At 42.8% G+C, this 21,838-nt stretch overlaps 1 protein-coding gene across 2 annotated transcripts in view; it reads left to right on the top strand.

Annotated features, from left to right (window-relative positions):
* The window catches only part of LOC147033329 (nucleophosmin-like), a 29,965-nt gene that overhangs the window by 1,810 nt on the left and 6,317 nt on the right, over positions 1-21,838 (top strand). For both annotated transcript variants that reach the window (XM_085871558.1, XM_085871557.1), the window contains exons 2-6: positions 5,509-5,578; positions 8,631-8,713; positions 16,078-16,197; positions 16,338-16,434; positions 16,554-16,813. In XM_085871558.1, coding sequence (XP_085727684.1) covers positions 5,521-5,578; positions 8,631-8,713; positions 16,078-16,197; positions 16,338-16,434; positions 16,554-16,813 — 618 coding nt within the window. In that variant the 5' untranslated portion in view covers positions 5,509-5,520. The remainder of the gene's footprint in view (positions 1-5,508; positions 5,579-8,630; positions 8,714-16,077; positions 16,198-16,337; positions 16,435-16,553; positions 16,814-21,838) is intronic.

The following is a 21,838-nucleotide window of genomic DNA, read 5'->3' as shown; positions in this document are numbered from 1 at the left end:
ATTATGATAGTAAAAAACATTATAGAGATGACCGTCACCCCCACACGGGGGTAATTTTTTAAAGTCTTTTTCTAATTACCTGGCCTATAAATATGCCACAGAGTTGAAACTTCCATCAAATAAAGGTTATCCTAGACCTTTATTTAGCTGTAAAACAGCTTTTTTGATCACCTATTTATTCCTGAGAGGGGGCAACAATCCTATTTTCATTCCCTGAGGGCCCAATCAAAACAGAAAGTGTACCAGTGCTGAGACTCTTAATTTGACACTAGCATAACCCACGACATGTTGGGGTACGTGTGTTTGAGAAAGGAACTGATGCAGAGTATCAGTAGTAATTTTACTTTAATGCAGTAAGTGGAATACGATTTCACTGTTTCAGAACCATTTTATTTTCTTTTTTTGTACCATGCACCTCATATGGTCTTTGAGATAATGTAAGCCGAATATCACGTTACTTGAGCGCAGAACAAAGTCGAAGATAGCGCGACACGAAACCACAAACTCGGAAATAATATATAAGATGATTTCACCTTATTCATTTGCTGATTTTACCACTTTTGACCATTTTGTGAATGATTATTATCGAATCTAATGGCTAAGCAATGCTTTATGAAAAGTCAGTTCTGCGCATATACAAATAGAATCAATCATAATAAATAACAAGCATGGTGATTTCAAATAGTGTGTAAATTTTGTGCTCTAATTTTTAAACCAACTTTTGATTTTTTTCAATTCTACTTGAAAGTGTGACTTAAAATAATTTCAGGTAGGTTATAAATACTATAATTTCAATTGTACCAAGTTCCTATATTTTTTCAAAAAATCCTACATTTTTGTGTCGGGGAGTCCAACCTAATGACGAAATCAGCCTGTTGGCATAATTCGGGCTTGCTGGATGTATATTTTGACAATATCCTAATTTAATCCCGATAGGTACAGATACAGACGACTCCTTTATTATAACTCTTCTTATTTCCAGGTCGCGCACCGGAATGATTGGGACCTTTGTGTCGTGTGCAAGTCACTATCTGCAGAGGAATTGCGTTGTCCCCTCGATTCCAACTCATGGGATGGTAATGGTGCAGCATGCACCCATTTCCTTCAGAACGTTGGGCTGTTCCAGGAAATGAATGCACTTCCGGTCAATGTGGGGTATGGTAGTTCTGGGACAGCAGAGTGTTTCATCCGAAACAAGGCTCGTTGGCACAAATCTTGCCATGACAAATTCAGCACCTCGAAACTTGATCGTGTTCGAAGGAAAATTCAAAAAGAGCACCATCTAGATCATACCGATGCAGATTCCACACCAAAGAGACGGTGCCAGCAACAAACGGACATTCATGATATGTGTATATTCTGCTCATCGTCCAATGGTCATTTGCACTCCTTCACTACATTCGAGGCTGACCGAAATGTCCGAATGATGGCGACTGAGCTGTCGGATACTTCACTACTGGCCAAGATTAGTGGAGGTGACTTGATTGCCTTGGAGGCATGCAGGTTATGGTCCAAGTATGCTGTGTAGCAAGTTTGTTGCTGGTTTCTAGTAGGTAAAGGTTTTGGCGTGATTTTTACGGTCCTGACCATTCCTGTGGTACTAACGTGGGAAAAACCAGCTTTTTATGCCACTTTGTAATACGATTTGAATATATTTTGACATTAGTGATGCGTATAGAATGCAAATGAGGGCGACTAACTGATTTGTAACAGAGTATTTTGATAGAGCTGGGCGTGCTCTCTGGAAATACAGAAAATGTCATTTTTGACCTTGACCTTGGCTCTCCTTCCATAATTAGATCTTATTGGCCAAGGAAGTTGTGTTCCAAATTTGGTGCTTTTGTCCAGTCAGTAAATGTTTTGTCGAATTTCTAGGTAAAGGCTTAAGCGACCGGACTAATCCGTGTCGTGTGTGGTGTCGCCGTGTAGCTCCATCCTATACGTTTCCATTCATCGATTTCAGTACATTATGTTCAGTATGGTAAACACATTATTGCAATGTGCTCGATCGAATGAAACCAAGCACCTTGTTTATTTTACCCTGGGACCACCACAATCTCCACAACCACATCGCCCCCAATTCATGTCGATCTGTGAAGTGGAGCAAACAATCTGTGCTTGCATGTTGTCATTTGAATTTTAAAGGGGGTGGGTTAGGATGTGAGTGTTGGGGCATACCTGCTGGCTTAGAATGTGGATGTTGAAGGGTCCCCCTCCCCCCACCAGACTTGGGGTGTGGATGTTGAAGGGTACCCCTTCCCCCACCAGGCATGGGGTGTGGATGTTAAAGGGTCCCCCTTCCCCCACCAGGCTTGGGGTGTGGATGTTGAAGGGTCCCCTTTCCCCCACCAGGCTTGGGGTGTGGATGTTGATGGGTACCTCTCCCCCACAAGGCTTGGGGTGTGGATGTTGAGGGGTACCCCTCCCACACCAGGCTTGGGGTGTGGATGTTGAAGGGTCCCCCTTCCCACACCAGGCTTGGGGTGTGGATGTTGAAGGGTCCCCCTTCCCCCACCAAGCTTGGGGTGGATGTTGAGGGGTACCCCTCCCCCATCAGGCTTGGGGTGTGGATGTTGAAGGGTACCCCTTCCCCCACCAGGCTTGGGGTGTGGATGTTGAAGGGTCCCCCTCCCCCCACCAGGCTTGGGGTGTGGATGTTGAAGGGTACCCCTTCCCCCACCAGGCTTGGGGTGTGGATGTTGAAGGGTACCCCTTCCCCCACCAGGCTTGGGGTGTGGATGTTGAAGGGTGCCCCTTCCCCCACCAGGCTTGGGGTGTGGATGTTGAAGGGTCCCCCTTCCCACACCAGGCTTGGGGTGTGGATGTTGAAGGGTCCCCCTTCCCCCACCAAGCTTGGGGTGGATGTTGAGGGGTACCCCTCCCCCATCAGGCTTGGGGTGTGGATGTTGAAGGGTACCCCTTCCCCCACCAGGCTTGGGGTGTGGATGTTGAAGGGTCCCCCTCCCCCCACCAGGCTTGGGGTGTGGATGTTGAAGGGTCCCCCTTCCCCCACCAGGCTTGGGGTGTGGATGTTGATGGGTACCCCTCCCCCACCAGGCTTGGGGTGTGGATGTTGAGGGGTACCCCTCCCAGACCAGGCTGAGGGTGTGGATGTTGAAGGGTCCCCCTTCCCCCACCAGACTTGGGGTGGGGATGTTGAAGGGTACCCCTTCCCCCACCAGGCTTGGGGTGTGGATGTTGAAGGGTACCCCTTCCCCCACCAGGCTTGGGGTGTGGATGTTGAAGGGTACCGCTCCTCCACCAGGCTTGGTGTGTGGCTGTTGAAGAGTCCCCCTTCCCCCACCAGGCTTGGGGTGTGGCTGTTGAAGGGTCCCCCTTCCCCCACCAGGCTTGGGGTGTGGATGTTGAAGAGTCTGTCCCCCAGGTCAGTCCCTTTATCATACCCTTATTTCTGTTCTCTCAACCCCATTCCAACCCTTTACTTTCTGCCACTCCTCCACAGTGTGCCATGCTTCCCTTTGATCCTCAACAAAAAGGACAGCAGGTGCACCGATGGATAGAGTGCCTCCATGATCCGACAAGAGTTGTGTTTTTGAAAACAAAATTGCTGTTTTGGAGGTCAGGGTTTGTCGAGGGAAGGATGAAGACAGGCTTGTGTCGGCTTACATGCGTGTAATTTTACGATAGACTGCAATAATTGGAACGTTGAGAGAAAAAAACTTTTTTTTTATTTTCAAATGGAAACTTGCTCTGAGGCATGCTGATGATGAGGCCCACAGGTCCTCAGATCTCTGGATCACCGGGGCTCTAGGAATGAGTGACTGACGAATTGGTGCCTCCATGGTAATCTATCGTAGCTCCGGGGATCAGTGCCCGTTTCGTTAAGCCTTAAGGGAACATTGGACCTCCCTCGCAAGAAACAACCCACATGCTGTAACTTGAGCTGAGTGGCACCACCCAAATTTATTGGCACATATTTGCTATGGTGTAAGCATCACCTGTGGTCCTACATGTCGTCTCCTTCACGCCATGCCCCCATATATGATGTCAGTGGCTAACGCAGCGAGGCCATTCGACTGGCTCGCCAGGCCTGACGTTTGACTAGTTAGAGCAGGTATTTGGAAGTTGTTGAAGATTCTGAAGACGATTCGTTTACTTTGTCAAAAGACACCAAGAGATCTTTCATTCGACAGCAGACATAGCTCTGGCCTAACATCTGTCCGAGGGACACGACCCTCATTGATGCAACACCCTTCCTCGGAAACTCTAATCCGACGGTCTACTATCAGGCCTCACCTGTGTACCACATAGGTGCTACAAACGATTAAAATAAAAGAGCGAAGTCGATGGCACACCATCACAAATGCCCACGCTTCCCACCTAAAGGAAAGTTGAAAGATGGCAAAAGGTTCCACCAGAAATGACCCAAGAACAAATTTTGAGTTAAAAATTTTTTTTCCAAGTTTGAGCCCTGTGACCCTAAGTCACCACCCCAAGGGGCATGAACCCGGGGGTCAAATCCCAAAAAAATCGTTACATATTTCATGTGTCCCCCAATGTTGATTGCATAGACACCGTTTCATTGCCTACAATTGCATTTTTCCATGCTTGATCTTTTGACCCCTGCCACAGGGGTGAGGCCAAAATGATACCGCTCTTGCACCTCCGTGCCATGTCGCGATCATAACTACCAAGTTTGGTGAATCCAAAAGCATTGGGAAAGTAAACATTTGTGCATGTACAACTATTTTAACTCCACTCGGCGGAGCTCTGTCGGCCAGAGCATGGCAGTCATTTTCTTTCAAAGTAGTCCCACCTTTGAACGACTCGTTGATTGGCAGTGACATCCGGTGTGCAAGCAAACCGTTCTTACAGGAATACCATTTCAACATGGCCATCGTCAACTTCCATGGGAAACTTGAATGCTTATTTGATTGAGAAGGTTTAAACTCGTGACCAATAACTGGAGGTTCTTGATGTTGACGATTGTTTTCTTCCAAAACTGCGCTCTCTATGGCGTTACGAGCATATCATGTTTGCGTGAACCCCTAGACAACACCACCCAACAATAAAAGGTACTAATTGCAAGACGTATGTAATACTGTTAATTGATTGATGAGATCTCTGGCTTTTTGTCCCCTGCCCCCTCCTACAAGGTTGTAGACTGGGGACATTAAATGAGCTCCGTCCGACCGACCAACTGATCATTCGTCCATGTACTTTTGTGTGCACGATATTTCAAAACCCGTTGAATGTTTAGCTTTCATATTGCAGATATCTCTTCCTCATGACATTATCTCAACCTGATAAGATCACGGCTGTGATTGACTGACTTCTGTTGCCAGGGCAACCATCTCTGTAACTTGGCTTGTGCATGTGATATTTCAAAAGTCGTTCAGGATTTAGCTTTTATATTCCACAGATATATTCCTCGTACCACCAAAAAGGAGGCAGGGAGGGGTTTTTTGTTGTGTTGTGGGTTCAGTTTTGATCGATGACATTGGATTCAAATTCTAACCATGATCTGTTTGTGAATTGTTTCGACAGATACGTTCGAAAATGAATGGAAGTATTATTGATGATGAGATGTACCAGAACATTCGTTCGTACACTTGGGGTGAGTGCGGCACTTCGTGGCGGTTCCTTGGTTGACGTTATACCAAACCTGCAAGGCCAGTGAAGATTATCTGCAGAAAATATCACGTAATGCAGGATTTCCCCAGTTTTACTTCCGCCACCTAAGGTGGATGAAGGTTATGTATTCACCCGTTTGTATGTGAGCACGATATCTAAGATATGGACGGAGTCAGATCGAAGTTTGTGGACACATTGGGTGTGTGTCAAGGATGAATTGATTCGATTTTGGTGAAGATCCGGATCCGGATACTAGAATTTTTAAAGTGATTCTTCATTATTGAGAGATACAGCTAAAAACGATAGATAGCATGATATGTCAAAAACTTTTGTACGGGTTATGAAAAAAACTTAGTGGACGAGTTGCGTCGGTGACAAGAACGAGCCGATTAAATTAATTGGTTATGGTCTGGATGCAGATCAGCCTCTCCGTGGATCCAAAACGTAAACTGTTCAGTCTGGCGGAGTTATGTGCTCCACTGAGTGCCGTTCTCGTTAAGATTGTTTTTAACTAAACAGTACAAACACTCATCGTGAAGCCATCATTCTTGGACACGTGTTTCTATTTTTCGGAATTAATCAGCTTTACATTTATCCCATAGTGAAGTCATTTGGAGTACCACTTGATCTGGCGAAGCAGATGGGAAGTTCTTGATGACTAAGTACCGATGCCTTCTGGCCCACTTGTAGAAATGGTATCAAGGTTGTCGAGGACCTTTTCTTCACATTTGAATGCACTCAACATGATGGATAACCTGCTAAAGGATGGGGCCTTTTGAGCAAAAAACGATTCGGTCACTTAACCTCATGAGCGTGGGAATCATCTTTTAATACTGTATGACCTCCATAACAAGAAGTACTACTACTTCTACTTTGTGGAGACATCCGAGTAACATTATTGTCACAAAGCAGCTGTCATGATATGGTGTTCAACTGGAGGTGATTAAGGTGGAAATTTATAATTGGTTCAGGAAACCAACAATAACTCGCCTACTCTTCATGAAGGACATCGTGGTATCTTCAACGACCAGGACTTCAGGTGGGTCGTCCTGCTTACCATCTAACCCATGGTTTCTCAACCTTTTTACCCTTGTGGAAACCATGAAATAGTTTTCATGTCTCAGGGAACCCCTGCATAAAAATTATTATATACCATTATTAATATCTAGCTCTTTTATGTTTTTATCGTAGTTCACGTGGTAAATATAATATTTTTTTTCGGATACCTGCTTTAAGGAAAAAAGATCCCCTTTTTGTCAAATTTATTGGCAATGAAAAAAAAGCATACTGCTCGTTTATGAGACCTCACGCCAAGGTTTTAATTCACAAAAAAAAATCTGTAAACACAAAAAATATACATAAACAACCAATATACATAACGAGGTCGTTTCTCGCAAGTTTCCGCGATTCACTGTTCGAACACATGTTTAAAACCACTAAAAAAAATCTGATTGAATTGGGCCAATCTGCTTGCTTTGTAATTGGGTTGTGCTGCTTGGTCAATTAAAAAACGTCATTTTTGAAAGTGTTTGTCAACCCCGAGTCTGTTTGACAATTAAAAAACACACCTCATGTAACTTGATCAACAAAACTTAAACAAATAAAGCTGAAGCAATAAAGGTAAACAGAAGAACTGAGAGAGAGAGAGAGAGAGAGAGAGAGAGAGAGAGAGAGAGAGAGAGAGAGAGAGAGAGAGAGAGAGAGAGAGAGAGAGAAGAGAGAGAGGAGAGAGAGAGGAGAGAGAGAGAAGAGAGAGAGGAGAGAGAGAGAGAGAGAGAGGAGAGAGAGGAGAGAGAGAGAGAGAGAGAGAGAGAGAGGAGAGAGAGAGGAGAGAGAGAGAGAGAGAGAGAGAGAGAGAGAGAGAGAGAGAGAGAGAGAGGAGAGAGAGAGGAGAGAGAGAGGAGAGAGAGAGGAGAGAGAGAGGAGAGAGAGAGGAGAGAGACACACAGAGAGAGACACACAGAGAGAGACACACAGAGAGAGACACACAGAGAGAGACACACAGAGAGAGACACACAGAGAGAGACACACAGAGAGAGACACACAGAGAGACACACACAGAGACAGACAGAGACAGACTTCGCGCTGGGAAGCACAGAGAAGATAGATGGATACTGTGCATGCGTCCCGTACTTGAGTCACTCAATGATACACGAATCCGCCGCGTACAGGACGTCCACTAACCAGTGAGGGCGGTTTCACACTGGCGCCATATAGACATCGTTAAATACATTCCCTATGGTTGTTATAATTGTAAATAATATAAGAGGTCGAAGCCTCTATTATAATAACCAAGGAGTTTCCAACAATATGCCGTACGTGTATAGTAAAATTACGGATATTAAATAAAACAAAAACTACTCAAAAATACATTAGCCGATTTATTGCTGTTTCTCGCGGAACCCTAGGGTTCCAGGGAACCCCGGTTGAGAAACACTTCTCTAACCTATGGATGAAGCACACCTTAAACACCATGGTTAGAGTTTGTTTATAGCTTTGTCAAGATTTGAGCGAAGGCTGGATAGCTCGGAGGTGATTGCGCATACCTCTAGGGCCGAGGCCATCTTGCAAGCCCTTAATTAAGGAACCATCTTGTAACTAGAACACATTCGGTGGAGCACATACTTCCACCAGGCTGACCAGTTTACGTTTTGTGTCCCACTGATAGGCCGGATCTGCATCCGGACCTGAACGAAAATCGAATCGGCTTGTTCTTGTCACTTTAACCAACTCATCCACCACTTTTTGAAATGTCGTTTCGGCCCTGTCTCTCAATTGTGAAGAATCACTTTTAAAATTCTAGTATCTGGATCTTCCATAACCTTTTGAGCTATCCTGCTCATAGACAGACAAAAAGACAAACAGGGGTGAAAATATAACCTTCATCCACCTTCGGTGACAGAGGTAATAATGCTTTGGGAAAAGCATGTTCAGCCTGAAGGTTATTATGCAACTGTTTTTTCCAGTTTGTTTTGTTTTTATAACTTGTTTTAGTATGGTGGGTGTAGACTGCACACGTTTGTCCTGTTTTTCAGGTTGCTGTCTTACCACTGAAAATAAAGAGTTTACTGTGCACAAGGAGGAGTATGCATTGGAACACCAGTTGATAATTAACACGGTATGTACTTGCACTTGATGAGTAGGAACATCGGAGTGATTCGGAGTCTTTTCATAACTTGTTTGCTTGTGATCAAACAGGTCAATCCAGTGTAACTTAAAGTACCTTCCAGCTGGGTAAGCAACCATATTGCCAGCTGTGTATAAATAAAAGGTGGTTTGGGGTTCGTTCTGTCATAGTCTTTAGTTGGGGGGGTCCATTTAGCTTAGGGTCTTAGACCCCCTCAGTTCAACCTTGATCCATTGACACTGCAAAAGGGTTGGATGCAAAACTTGTGAACACTGTTATCAAAATTTAAAAGTGGTGACTGGAATGTGATGTATGCATGATTAGATAATATAATGGGGGTGGGATGTCGTCATGAGGAGGATTTCAGAGTTAAGCTTGTAAGCTGTACTTTGGAGGTGTTTTTCTTCATAAATGGGCAGATTTTGTTGTGATGGGATGGAAACATGAATGTTGCTCTTTCTGGTGTACTGTAATCAAAACGTCCTGCATATCGACACACACACACACACACACACACACACACACACACACACACACACACACACACACACACACACACACACACACACACACACACATACATACATACATACATACATACATACATACATACATATATACATATATACATACATATATATATATATATATATATATATATATATATATATATATATATAAAACCTTGCACGACATAATGATTGAATATTATGACCTTTCACCCTGAGTAATGGCACTGGGGAGGTCACCACCCCTATGGCTTTCCGTCCCGTCACGTTTTGAACTGAAAACCTTTCATCCTCTTTTTAAAGGTTCGAGTTTTCTAAGTCTTCAGCAACTATCAATGATTGATATGATTTGATAACTAGTAATAGGCATCCACAACCATCCTTGACCATGTTATGGAACATCGGCCGAGGCCCTCACTTTTTCACCTTTATTCACTTTTAAATTCGTTTTCTCCACAACTGCTTGAGTAGTTGACACAAAACTTTCAACATCGGAGCGCATACCCATGGATAATTTTTAAACAAAGTTTCATGATGATTGAATGGAAAATGAGGCCGGCATTCCAAAAAGTTTGTTTCCTGTAGGCATCGGTTGCAGGGTATTTCACATATCAGGAATAAACGGCCTTCACCTCGCTTTGCCCGGCCTTGGCCAAATAATCCAATTTGAACGTTTGTGATTGGACGGAAATCCCATGACGTGTTGGAAGTTCTGTGACGGGACGGAAGTCCAGCTTCATTTAAAAAAAAAATTTATTCATACCCATTCAGTTTGTGAACAGGCTTCAGTTTGCATAATGGAGGTCAGCGTGAGCCTTTGACATTGAAGCTGCAGGCAGGTGTTTGAGATTGTAATGTATCTAGACAAACTCGACAGATAACGATCGATTTCTCATTATCTCCACCACCGAAGATGGACGGAGGTTCTGTTTTTCACACCTGTTTGTTTGTCTGTCTGAGCAGGATGGCTCAAAAAGTTACGGATGGATTCAGCCAAAACTTGGTGGACAGGTTGGGTGTCTAACGAGGACGAATTGATTTGATTTTTGGTGAGGATCCGGATCTAGATACAAATACTAGAATTTTTAAAATGATTCCTTACAATTGAGAGATATGGCTAAAGTGATATCTTTATTTAACTTGAAGGGCACTCGGTAGAGCGTATAACTGATCCACCAGAACATATCAGGCCCAATACATTTTTGAAATATCATGCTACACAGTACTATATCATTTTGGCCCTATCTCTCAATAGTGAAGAATCACTTTAAAAATTCTAGTAGTCGGATCGGGATCGGGATCTTCACCAAAATCTAATCAGTTCGTCGATGTCACACACCCAACCCGTCCACAAAATTTCATCCGGATCAGCCCATAACGTTTTGAGATATCCTGTACACAGACAGACAGAAAGGGGTGAAATCCTAACCTCCTTCACCTTCGGTGGCGGAGGTAATAAAGCAGGAGTGTCTGTCTGTCCATCCCTGAACTACTCCCTCAGTTTTGGGGCTAGCCCTGCCGAACTTTCTGGGGAACCCATTGGAGTCCCAACGGGTATTCAAAGGTGGGTGGGAGGATTCATCAATTTATCAATACAATTATGATTTTGAGTTTCTACCTATATGAAGCTGGTCTCTGTCCACATGTAAACTCATTCATGGGTTCGGCATTAACAGTTTCACCATTTAATGAATGTGTGAATCGTTCGCTGGTTCGATAATATCTCAATACAATTGTGATTTTGAATTTCCACCCTGACGAAGTCCCTCTCTCCTCTCACCTCTCTCCTGGAAATGCCTTCGTATTTCAGCAATATTTGCGTACGTGATAATTGGACGGCCTCTAAGTGTGCAATGCATTCGGTAAATGTAATAATGAAGCATTTCCTCACCATAGGTTGTAATTAATTATTACTTATTTTCACTGCAAAGGTGGTGAAGGACTGAAGGTCCATTCACAAAACAACTTCACTCTCCCACTTCTCACATCTCCCTTCAATCTCATGAGGGTTCCGTCATTCCTCCCCCATTCCACTTCAACCCCAGTTTTTAGTTTTTACCGATTTCATCAAAACTCAGTCCGGTCTAAGGCTCGAAGTGATTTACAGAATCACTGGCAGTGGACCACGACGGTTCTGGTGGGGGTATAGAACACATTCATGGTGAGCAACCGCCCTTATAATATAGGAAAGTGGTAAATGTGTGATAACCTCACTAACACGCCAACGTTGGGCCAACATGATTTTGTCCGGCGGCCTGTCGGCCCACCATCGGCTGGCGACGTCATTGCTTTCACAAGAAATTTCAAACATTGGCCCAACATTGGCAAATAGACGTCATTTTAACAACCAATAGCTTTTACTTTTACAAACGTTTACATCGTTCAGCTGTAATGTGTATATTTTGTAAATAAACAAGGATTAATGTATTTAAATATTTAGAACTTGAGATTTCATCATGAATTATTATTGTGTAATTATTTCCCAGTTTGCTGTCATGAAATCCCGGAGAGGCAGTTTTTAACTTTGAATGGATGAATGGCTCACAGAGGGCAACACCTTCCTCATCCCAAAATCAGAAGAAACCCAATTACTTCTCAAATATCATCCAATAACATGTCTACCAACAATAAACAAACTTCTGACAGCATTTATCACAGAAATGATGTACCACCACCTGATTTAATTGGAATTTCAATAAATTTGGCTTTTTTGATATTTGGATTTTTTTTATTTTGTCAATACAAGGGGGGAGGGTGGAGGCTTTACAGATGCAGTTCCCAGGGCCCAAGGGTGTCATAATTCAACCCTGCTGCATGTGTCCTTAAGTAGGTGGGAGTTTTCATTAAATTTCTCAAAATGTTTTTTTGCTTGAAATTTTGGGTTTCCACCCATTCATACTTTACATCATTACTATCCATCCCGCTGATGAGTAGCATGATGTTTCAAAAAGTTTGGGATGGGTTTTGACAAAACTTGGTGGATGAGTTGAGAAGAACAATCCAAATGGATTTTGGTTTGTCCGGATACAGATCCAGCCCATCCCATCATTGGGAAGCGAATTGTAAACTGTTCAGACTGGCGAAGGTATGCGTTTCCGCTCATCACACTGATTCCCCCCCGGCCCCCCCCCACCAAGGATTTTCTAAAAAAAGGCAGTGCAAAGGAATAATTGGACATCGACTTCATCACTTTCAAGTGTAACAAGTAAAACTAGAATGGCACTCAGTAGAGCGCATACCACTTATGGGCTGGATCTGCATCCAGACTTTAACCAAAATCTAGTCCATCCATCCATCCATCGGGACCATACTCTGTGCAGAGCGTTGGTGCTACTTAAGCAGTCTCCTTGGCTATTGGGCACAATCCTGGACGGGTCACCACTCCGCCACAGGATATTAGCAAGCTGGCACTCATTTTGCTGACCCTGGAAGGATGACAGGCAGAGTCAACCCCACCTGGTATTAATTCAACAGCTGAGGGGGATTTGAACTCAGGGTCCTAGGATCCCAAGCCCACCACCCTAACCATTAAGCCAACACCAGGCATAAAAATCTAATAAGCTTATTCTTGTCACTCAGCCAACACATCCACCAAATTTTGTCATAACCCATCAACAAATTTTTGAAATATCATATATATATATATATACATACATATTCGTTTGGGCCCTATTATATCTCGCAATTGTGAAGAATCGCTTCAAAAATATAATATTTTCGTGTCCGGATTTGGATCACCACCAAAAAAAAGCTAATCCATTCATCCTTGTCCCACACCCTACCTGTCCACCATGTTTCATCCGAATTCATCCATAACTTTTTGAGATATCCTGCTCAGAGCCAGACAAAGAAACAAACAAGAAAAATATTGTGCATAGCAAGATACTTTAAACATCCAAATAAACAATATGATTTTCGGTTTTGATTGGTTTACCAATTCAGTGACCCAATATTCAAATTCTGTTCAAACTAGCAGAACACATAGCATCTGGGTGGGTGGAGATTACACTTTACTTGCAAAAAAAAAATGTAGTCTGTGCACATTTTGCAAGAAGATATATATATATACAAACAAACAAACAAACACATTATAAGCAATAATGAACCGTACTTCCCCATTGTCTCGGGTTGCTCACTTGGATTGTTTTTTTTTTCATTTATTTGTGGTTCGCCGTACTGGTAACTGGCACAGGCCGATATGACTATCGTGGATCGCTGTGTCGGTCATCGGCACAGGCTTTCTAAAGCACACCCGATTCAAATAAAATAACCAATTTGCAATTGCTTTAAAAACAGTCCCGAGGACAAAGAAAAACTCGATTGCTTGAACGTTGCTCTCGTACTGAGGGTTCAAAGTTAAAACCTACTGTACCTACCTCCTGGTATGTGTTGATGTCATATGTTCCACTCTTCCAGGTGGTCAGGTTAGGGTGAAGTCCTCAGATGTTTGACATCCACATTGTTAAGGAAAAGGGGGGGGAGGAAATTTATTGACTGTGTAGGAGATTGCAGAAGAGCGAGGGGAAAGGGTCGGATAGGGAGGACAAAGGGTAGGCGGTGAATGGATGAGTCGCAGTGGGGAGTAATAAGGCCTTTAAGATTATTGAAATCCCCCACAATGAAGCTGAGTCTATGGGCCTATCACTTCGCCATCGCAGACAGTTTGGTGGTCTCTGTCTTCTACAGCTTGCTTTCTAGTCTTGCACCCTCTGCTCTTTCTGTGCTTTGTCCCCCCCTCCCCCCCAAGGTTTCAGCAGGATACACACAGTCTACTCTCAAGCCCCTCCTGGTGAATGTACCTTAATCCAGGATCACTGCTCACCTCCACTCATTTGTTCTTTTTTTTTTTTTTCCTTTCTGGGGAACCAACTTCTGCATCTTAAATCTCATTCCTCCTTCCAGGTCTTCAAGATAGCTGTTCACCACATCTGAGATTGTCACCAATCCAAAACCACAGTCTTTTATATCCTTGGTAACCCCTCTACTCCTTCAAAATTTCTCGGTTCTTTTTTTTACTTCCTGAGAGTTTCCTTCTGTATCCATCTTGTCCACCCCATGCGTCCTCTCCTGCCACACATTCCTTCTTGCACTCATTGTTTGCCCACCTCCCTCTGTTTTGGCCTTCGGCTCTGTTGTTGGTCCCCCCACACCCCCTCTCTCTCTCTCCTGATCCTTTCAGTCTACTGACTCCACTCGTTCTAGCTCTTCCACGAGTCTCGACTGTGCATGCAAAAGAAAAATGAATCTGATGGAAATTGATGATTTATGTGACCTTGACCTTTGACCTATTATTCTCAAAAATAATAGCCTTCTAGCTTGTGACAACGTTTATCAGATGGTTGTTTCTGAATAATTGGAGTAAAAATGTGACCTGTAGGTGATTGACAGATGAACAGAATAACAGACCAGACCAACCAATATACCTGTGAATTTTCAATTTCTTAAACGGGTGAAAAGATAACCTCTGTCCACCTTCGGTGGTGGAGGTAGCAATCCTATAACAGTAGGGTGGTCCAAAAACAGAAAAAAAAAATATAAAAAATTCAGAAGTCTCCACAAGCCTTAAATTATTCCACTATGATTCGATAACGCGCATAAAAAAATTTAAGTTGGTCGGAGGTGATTTAGAGGTCGCTCCATATGACGACTTTTACTTTCATGACTTGAATAAATTTGGGTATGGTCAGGTACGATTACGGGTACTTCTGGATGTCCGAGGTGGAAATGGAGTGCATTTTTGAACTCTATGGGGTCGATTTACTCTAAGAAATGACTGCACCGACATTGAATTCACTACCATTTCGAAAATATTACCTAAAACAAGATTTATCATCACTGGAGTTGAGTAACTAATCCTACTCATTTCAATATTTTCTAATCTATAATTAATTTGTGGTCCGTCTAAACATTTCTTATAGTAAATCGACCGCACTGAGTTCGAAAATGCAGTCCATTTTCACCTAGGAAGTTCAGAAGTGTACGGATTCGCATCTCACCATACCCTAATTTTTCAATCAATGGAATTACAAACTATTAGAATATTTCATCTCATTTACCAAATACCACTATCATCTCCGCCTCTATTGCTGTCTCCACTCCCGCCTGAACTTATTTCTAGCCGGCCCAACATCCAGTGTTTTAGATTCAATGATTCACAAAAGATATGTTGGTTAGTTATTTAGTTATTATTATATTAAATTAGGGTATGGTGAGATGCGAATCCGTACACTTCTGAACTTCCTCGGTGAAAAAGGATTGCATTTTCAAACTCAGTGGGGTCGATTTACTCTAAGAAATGTTTAGACGGACAACAAATTAATTATAGATTAGAAAATATCGAAATTAGTAGGATTAGTTACTCAACTCCAGTGATGATAAATTTTGTTTTAGGTCATATTTTCGAAATGGTAGTGAATTCAATGTCAGTGCAGTCATTTCTTAGAGTAAATCGACCCCATAGAGTTCGAAAATGCACTCCATTTCCACCTCGGACATCCAGAAGTACCCGTAATCGTACCTGACCATACCCTAATTTATTCAAGTCATGAAACTAAAAGTCGTCATATGGAGCGACCTCTAAATCACCTCTGATCAAGCTAAAAAAATTATGCGCGTTATTGGATCATATTAGAATAATTTTAAGCTTTTGGAGCAACATTCTATTTTTTTCGACTTTTTTGGACCACCCTACTATAACAGTATAGGATGGTAACAATATAAGCAATACACCTCATAAATTTCCACCTTGTCACAGAGGTTCTGAATCCAGCCCAAAAATGTGGTCTATTTTCTGTAATTGTGGAAATTTAAAATAACATTCTTTGTTCTTTGTGATGTCTTCATCAGGTTTGTTTAGATGAAATGTCGATGGATGAATTGCACGTTGTGGAAGTTGAAGGATTTTCCCTGAATGGCAGTCTTCTTTCTGCAGTCTTAGCTGTGCTTCGGCCACCTTACACAACCATGGTACAATTTGCACCCCTAGGTCCCACTCCCCCACTCCACGCAGATTCCAATAACTGTCAAATGTCTGTTTCTACTGTAATCCAGCAGATGCAGTTTGTCATTGTTGTTTAGCCTGATGGTAATCAGCTATCATTGTTCAGATTTCTCTATCTGGGTGTGAATGGGACCCGCCCATCCTTCTAAGGCTGCGATCTGGTTCTGGACCGCTACACCTCTGTGGACGGAATATTGTGAGGAGTGAGTCCCACACCTGGCCAAACTTGTCATTTTGCACTCAGTTGAAATTTAGTTTTTGTGGAAATGAATGCATATTGGAAGTGGTTTGTATCCATTTGGTGTAACATTGATGATTGCAGGTTTTGATTCCCATGGCATTGGAAGTGGAATCGGAACCGGAATTGAAAATGAAAACCAAGATGAGGAGCCGGTGGTTGAAGCCGGTCTTGGCAAAGATGGGTGCAATGGTCACTATGAAGAAGCAGAAAAAGAAAAAGAAGACGAATCGGCAATAGTTGGAGTGAAAGAGGATGAGCATCAAGATGATTCTCATTTGTCAAGTCCTGAGCTTTTGGGAACGAATAATAAAATGAATGTCAGGTGCACGAGATCCCACAAGGTGAGATCGTTTCTTCATGCTGTTATGAAATATTAAAGGGTGGACATTGCTGCAATGAATATGTGAAGATTAACAAGAGCTTTACAGATTTCTACATCTTGTTTTTAAGCGTAGGGAATCTCTGCTAGGAGGATGGCCTTAAGGTTTGCACATTCACCTCCGAGTCGTCTCACCTGGGTTCAAATCTTGCCCAGGCTACAAACGTCCTGGTGTTTCATAGGCAGGGCGAGGCATCAATGCGTGTGCTGTCCTTCAGATGGATGTTAAACGGGATTCCCATCTGCCAACATTAGTCGGTGGATGTTAAAGATCCCTCGGTGTCCTTAGTGAAGAGTAGGCAAGCTATAGCCGGGATCGTGAACAAATTCCAAATTCCTGCTGTAACCTACAAAGTGTGTTGTTGCGTTAGCGGCACAGTTGCACCCTCAGTGAATGATGCTATTATCAGCCATGTGTTGCATACGTAACTAGAATGGCATTCTGCTTACCTCCACCAGGCTGAACACTGAACAGGGTACGTTTTGTATCTCACTGATAGGCCGGATCTGCATCTGGACCTGAACCAACATCTAATTGCCTTATTCTTGGCACCTACACAACTTATCCCCCAAGTTTTTTCATAATCCGTCCATAACTTTTGAAATGTCATTCTATATTTCGTTTATGGCCTTATCTCTCAATGGTGAAGACTCACTTCAAAAACTACAATGGCTCTCAGTAGAGTGCATACCTCCGCCATGTAATACCTTATCCACGAGAACATATCGGGCCCAATGCATTTTTAGCTCGCCTGTTTGAAGAACAGAGAGCTATAGCGATACCCCCGGCGTGAGCGTGAAAATGTTAAAGTTTTTGTTGCAAGTTATTTTTTCCTTTCTAATGGTTTTTATCGACCACACTATTTTTTATACGCCCGATATATATATATATATATATATATATATATATATATATATATATATATATATATATATATATATATACATATATATATATATATATATATATATATATATATATATATATATATATATATATATATATATATATATATATATATATATATATATTTATATATATATATTTTGGGGCGGATTATGTGTCGTCCGTCCGTCCGTCTGTCTGTCTGTCCGTTCCTGTCCGCACTCTAACTCCCAAAGTTTTCAACTTTCACGTTTCATATCTGGTACATAGGTACAGACTGTGGAGACGGTGTGTCGTGACGTACGTTTATCATCCAAAGCGGTTGCCATGGCAACCAGGATGCTGTTTTCCATGTCGTAGCACAATTCTGTATATACCTTCTTGTTCGGGCGTATATTGTGCCCGTGCTCTTGTTACTGATTACAATATACAATACATATATTTCTTTAAAATTATTTGGTTCAGTCTTCACTGCAATGCTTTATAAAAAAATATTAATTATTAGACGAGTCTAAAAAAAACGATAAATGTATAAACAGGCGAGCATTGGGTGGCTTCGACACGAACTCTGGTGTCTCCATCAAGGGTGAAGAATCACTTTAAAAATTAAATAATTCTCGCATCCAGATCCGTGTCCAGATGTTCAACAAAATCGAATCCGTTCATCCTTGTTGAAATATCATGCTACACAGTACTATATCGTTTTTGGCCCCATCTCTCAATGGTGAAGAATCACTTTTTAATAATTAAATGATTATCTTATTCAGATCCGGATTCAGATCTTCATCAAAATCAAATCAATTCGTCCTTGTGACACACCCAACGTGTCTACTAAGTTTCGTCCAAATCTGTCCACAACTTTTTGAGATATCGTGCTATATATCGTTTTTGGCCCGATTGCTCAATGGTGAACAATCACTTTAAAAATTCTAGTCGTCGGATCCAGATCTTTACCAAAATCGAATCAGTTCCTCCTTGTCACACACCGACCCTGTCCACAAAATTTCATCCAGATCTATGCACAACTTTTTGAGATATCTTATACACAAACAAACAAACAGACAAAAAGGGGTGAAAACATAACCAGCTTCACCTTCGGTGGTGGAGGTAATTAAAAAATTATTGGATCCGGATCTGGGTCTTCACCAAAATCGGATCACTTTGCCCTTGTCACACACTAACCTGTCCACAAAATATTGTCTGAATCCGTCCATAATGCAAACACAACCTCTGTCTACTTTCGGTGGTGTTGGTAACAAGAATAAGAAGTAGTTATTCATCTATGATGAAAATAGCCAAATGTCATCGTTTGCCTTTTTTTTGATGCATGTATTGCATTTTATTTTATTTATTTATTTTGGTATACATTGTTGAGACGAGTATGAGAGTTAACACACAACGCACAACAAGAGGGGCAGGAGACAAGAGAGGCGGGAGAGGGAAGGACAAAACAGTGGGGAACAGAGACATGAGATCTGTGGAAGGGAGAGGGATGGGATAGGGAACACGGGGTATTTAAGATGGATATTACAGGGACTTTCAGGACCTTACACGACAGGGAACTTTCAGGAAGGAAGACAGGGAATTTGAAGGAGGTGGGTTTGGGGTGGATTAACGGGTGTAGAAAAGATCGAAGATTTGGATGTGGCTGATAAGAGGTGGTGGTGAACAGCTGTTTTGAAGACCTGGAGGGAAGAATGGGATTGAAGAGAGTGTGGGAGTTTATTCAAAAGGCAGGAAAAAAGAGGAATGAAAGAGTGAAGGTGAACAGTGATTCGTGATTTTGGTAGTTTTACCAGAAGGGGGTTGTTGGCGGACCTGCGGAAGCATGGGGGGGGGACATATCGCAGACAGTGGGGGGGGGCGAGACTGGAGAGGAGACGGTAGAAGAAAGAAAGACCACCGACCTGCTTGAGGTGAGAGAGTGAGAGGCCCAAAGACTCGGCCTCATCGCGTGAAATACCAATGGTCCTAAATGCCTTGGTTTTCACAGCGTGAATCCGAGAAAGGTGAGAGGTAGGAGTACCAGCCCAGAGGGGAGAACAGTACTCAATCAGGCTTCGGATGAAAACTTTGTCAGTGGTCAGGAGCTCAGGTATGCCAAAGAAAGGCTTTGCATGACGGAGGATCCCCAGTTGGCGACTGGCTTTGGAGGCCAGGTTGGAAATGTGTCCTTCCCAGGAAAGATCATGGCAGCTCGTGAGGCCCAGAAGCTTTAATGAAAGGACTTCTTCAAGAGAACTGTTGAGAAAGTAGATGTGGGGGGGGGGGGGTCTGAGGGATGACAGATAGTACGGCGGAGGGTGGAGTCTTCAGCAAAGACATAGAGGATTTTCCAAAAAGTCTGAGAGATCATTGATGAAAACCAGAAAAAAGAACAGGGCCCAGAACGCTGCCTTGAGGAACTCCAGCCTGGACAGGATGAGGGGATGAGAGGACTCCATTCAGGGCCGCACGTTGGCTGCGACAGGAGAAGAAGTCTGCGAGCCATGAGTGGAGATGGCCTTGGATACAATATGAAGAGAGTTTAGTGAGCAGGGCAGGGTGCCAGACCATGTCAAAAGCACGCGATATGTCTTGGGATACGGCTCTGATTTCATGTCCGGCATTGAGGATCTCCATCCATTGTTGGGAGAGCAGAATCAGCATATCCAGGGGAGAGTGACTTGGTCTGAATCCAAATTGATGATCGGAAATCAAGCCATTGGGGAAGAGGAAGGATTTAATGTCTGAAGCAATGATGGATTCCATAACCTTGCTGATGATTCGGAGAAGGCTGATTGGTCTGTAGTTGCAGGGATCTGTTTTTGCGACTTTTTTATGCAGAGCGGTAAATGTTTGCTGATTTCCAACCAGATGGCAGATGACCTTGAACAAATGAGAGGGTGAGCAAGAGCAGAGGAGCAGGTTTTTAGAACACGTTGGGAGGGGGGGGGGTGAGGAGGAAGAAGAAAACAGTGGGGAACAGAGACATTAGAGATTGCATTGTGTGAAAAGTTGGAGAAATGCTCAATGGGAAGCAAAAAGTGTCTAAGTGGGAGGATTTCTTGCTGAAAGGATGTAATTTGTGGGGTACCTCAGGGATCAGTACTCGGACCATTACTATTCATTATTTACATCAATGATTTGGATAGTGGGGTAAAAAGTTAGCTTTCCAAATTTGCAGATGACACAAAGCTTGGAGGTAAGGTGGATAGTTGAGGGGGTGGTGATCAGATTCAGAAAAGTATTGATACTTGTATAGATTGGCAGATGGAATTTAACCTGAGCAAGTGTAAGGTGTTGGGGATGGGAAACAACAATAAAAAGAGATTCCAGGATGCAAGGGGTAATTTTGGAGCATGTCAAACAGGAGAAGGATCTGGGGGTGGTAAGATATATATATATATATATATATATATATATATATATATATATATATATATATATATATATATATATATATATATATATATATATATATATATGAGAGGTAAGCAGGCAGCACAGTGCCAGGCAGCTATAGGGAAAGCAAATAGCAGCAATGCCAACCCTCCCGATTTCATCGGGAGGCTTCCGAAAATTCACCCAAACTCCCGCCCTTACGATCACTATCCTTATCCTCCCGAAATTTTGATATTTTTGCACTGTTCACTAATCAGAATGTACTAGTATGAGAATTGAATGAAAAGCATCATCTGCTACGTATAGCGTGTGGTAACTCCATAACGTTCGCTGCTACCAAATTGTACGTAAAAAATTGCAAATTCAAATGAGGAGCAGCGAAACATTGGGTCTGGATCTCGCTTATGCGATCATGCACTGAGATTTAGTGCATGCGGTTTGTGTGCAATACAGTGCATGCGGTATGTATGCACAGTGTATATGCATGCGATACGCTCACTGCATGCAGCTGGGCCCCGTACCAGCCCGGCGGTCGCGACCACCGTGCGGTGTTTAATTTAACAGCCGCTAGAGTTCTACGAGTCGCGCTGCAGCTGTGGAACATCGACTTCGAAGTTACCGATGCTTCAAGCCCTCGATGTTGATTACGAAATGGCAGAAAAGAAGCTTACGAAGACCAAGAAATGGTCTCAGAAGTACAAGACCGAATACAGTCTC

The sequence above is a fragment of the Eptatretus burgeri genome, chromosome 2 (assembly GCF_056783735.1).
Source record: "Eptatretus burgeri isolate ZD-2024b chromosome 2, Ebu_testis_v1, whole genome shotgun sequence".
Lineage (NCBI taxonomy): Eukaryota > Metazoa > Chordata > Myxini > Myxiniformes > Myxinidae > Eptatretus > Eptatretus burgeri.
This window is presented reverse-complemented; position numbering and strand designations above follow the sequence as displayed.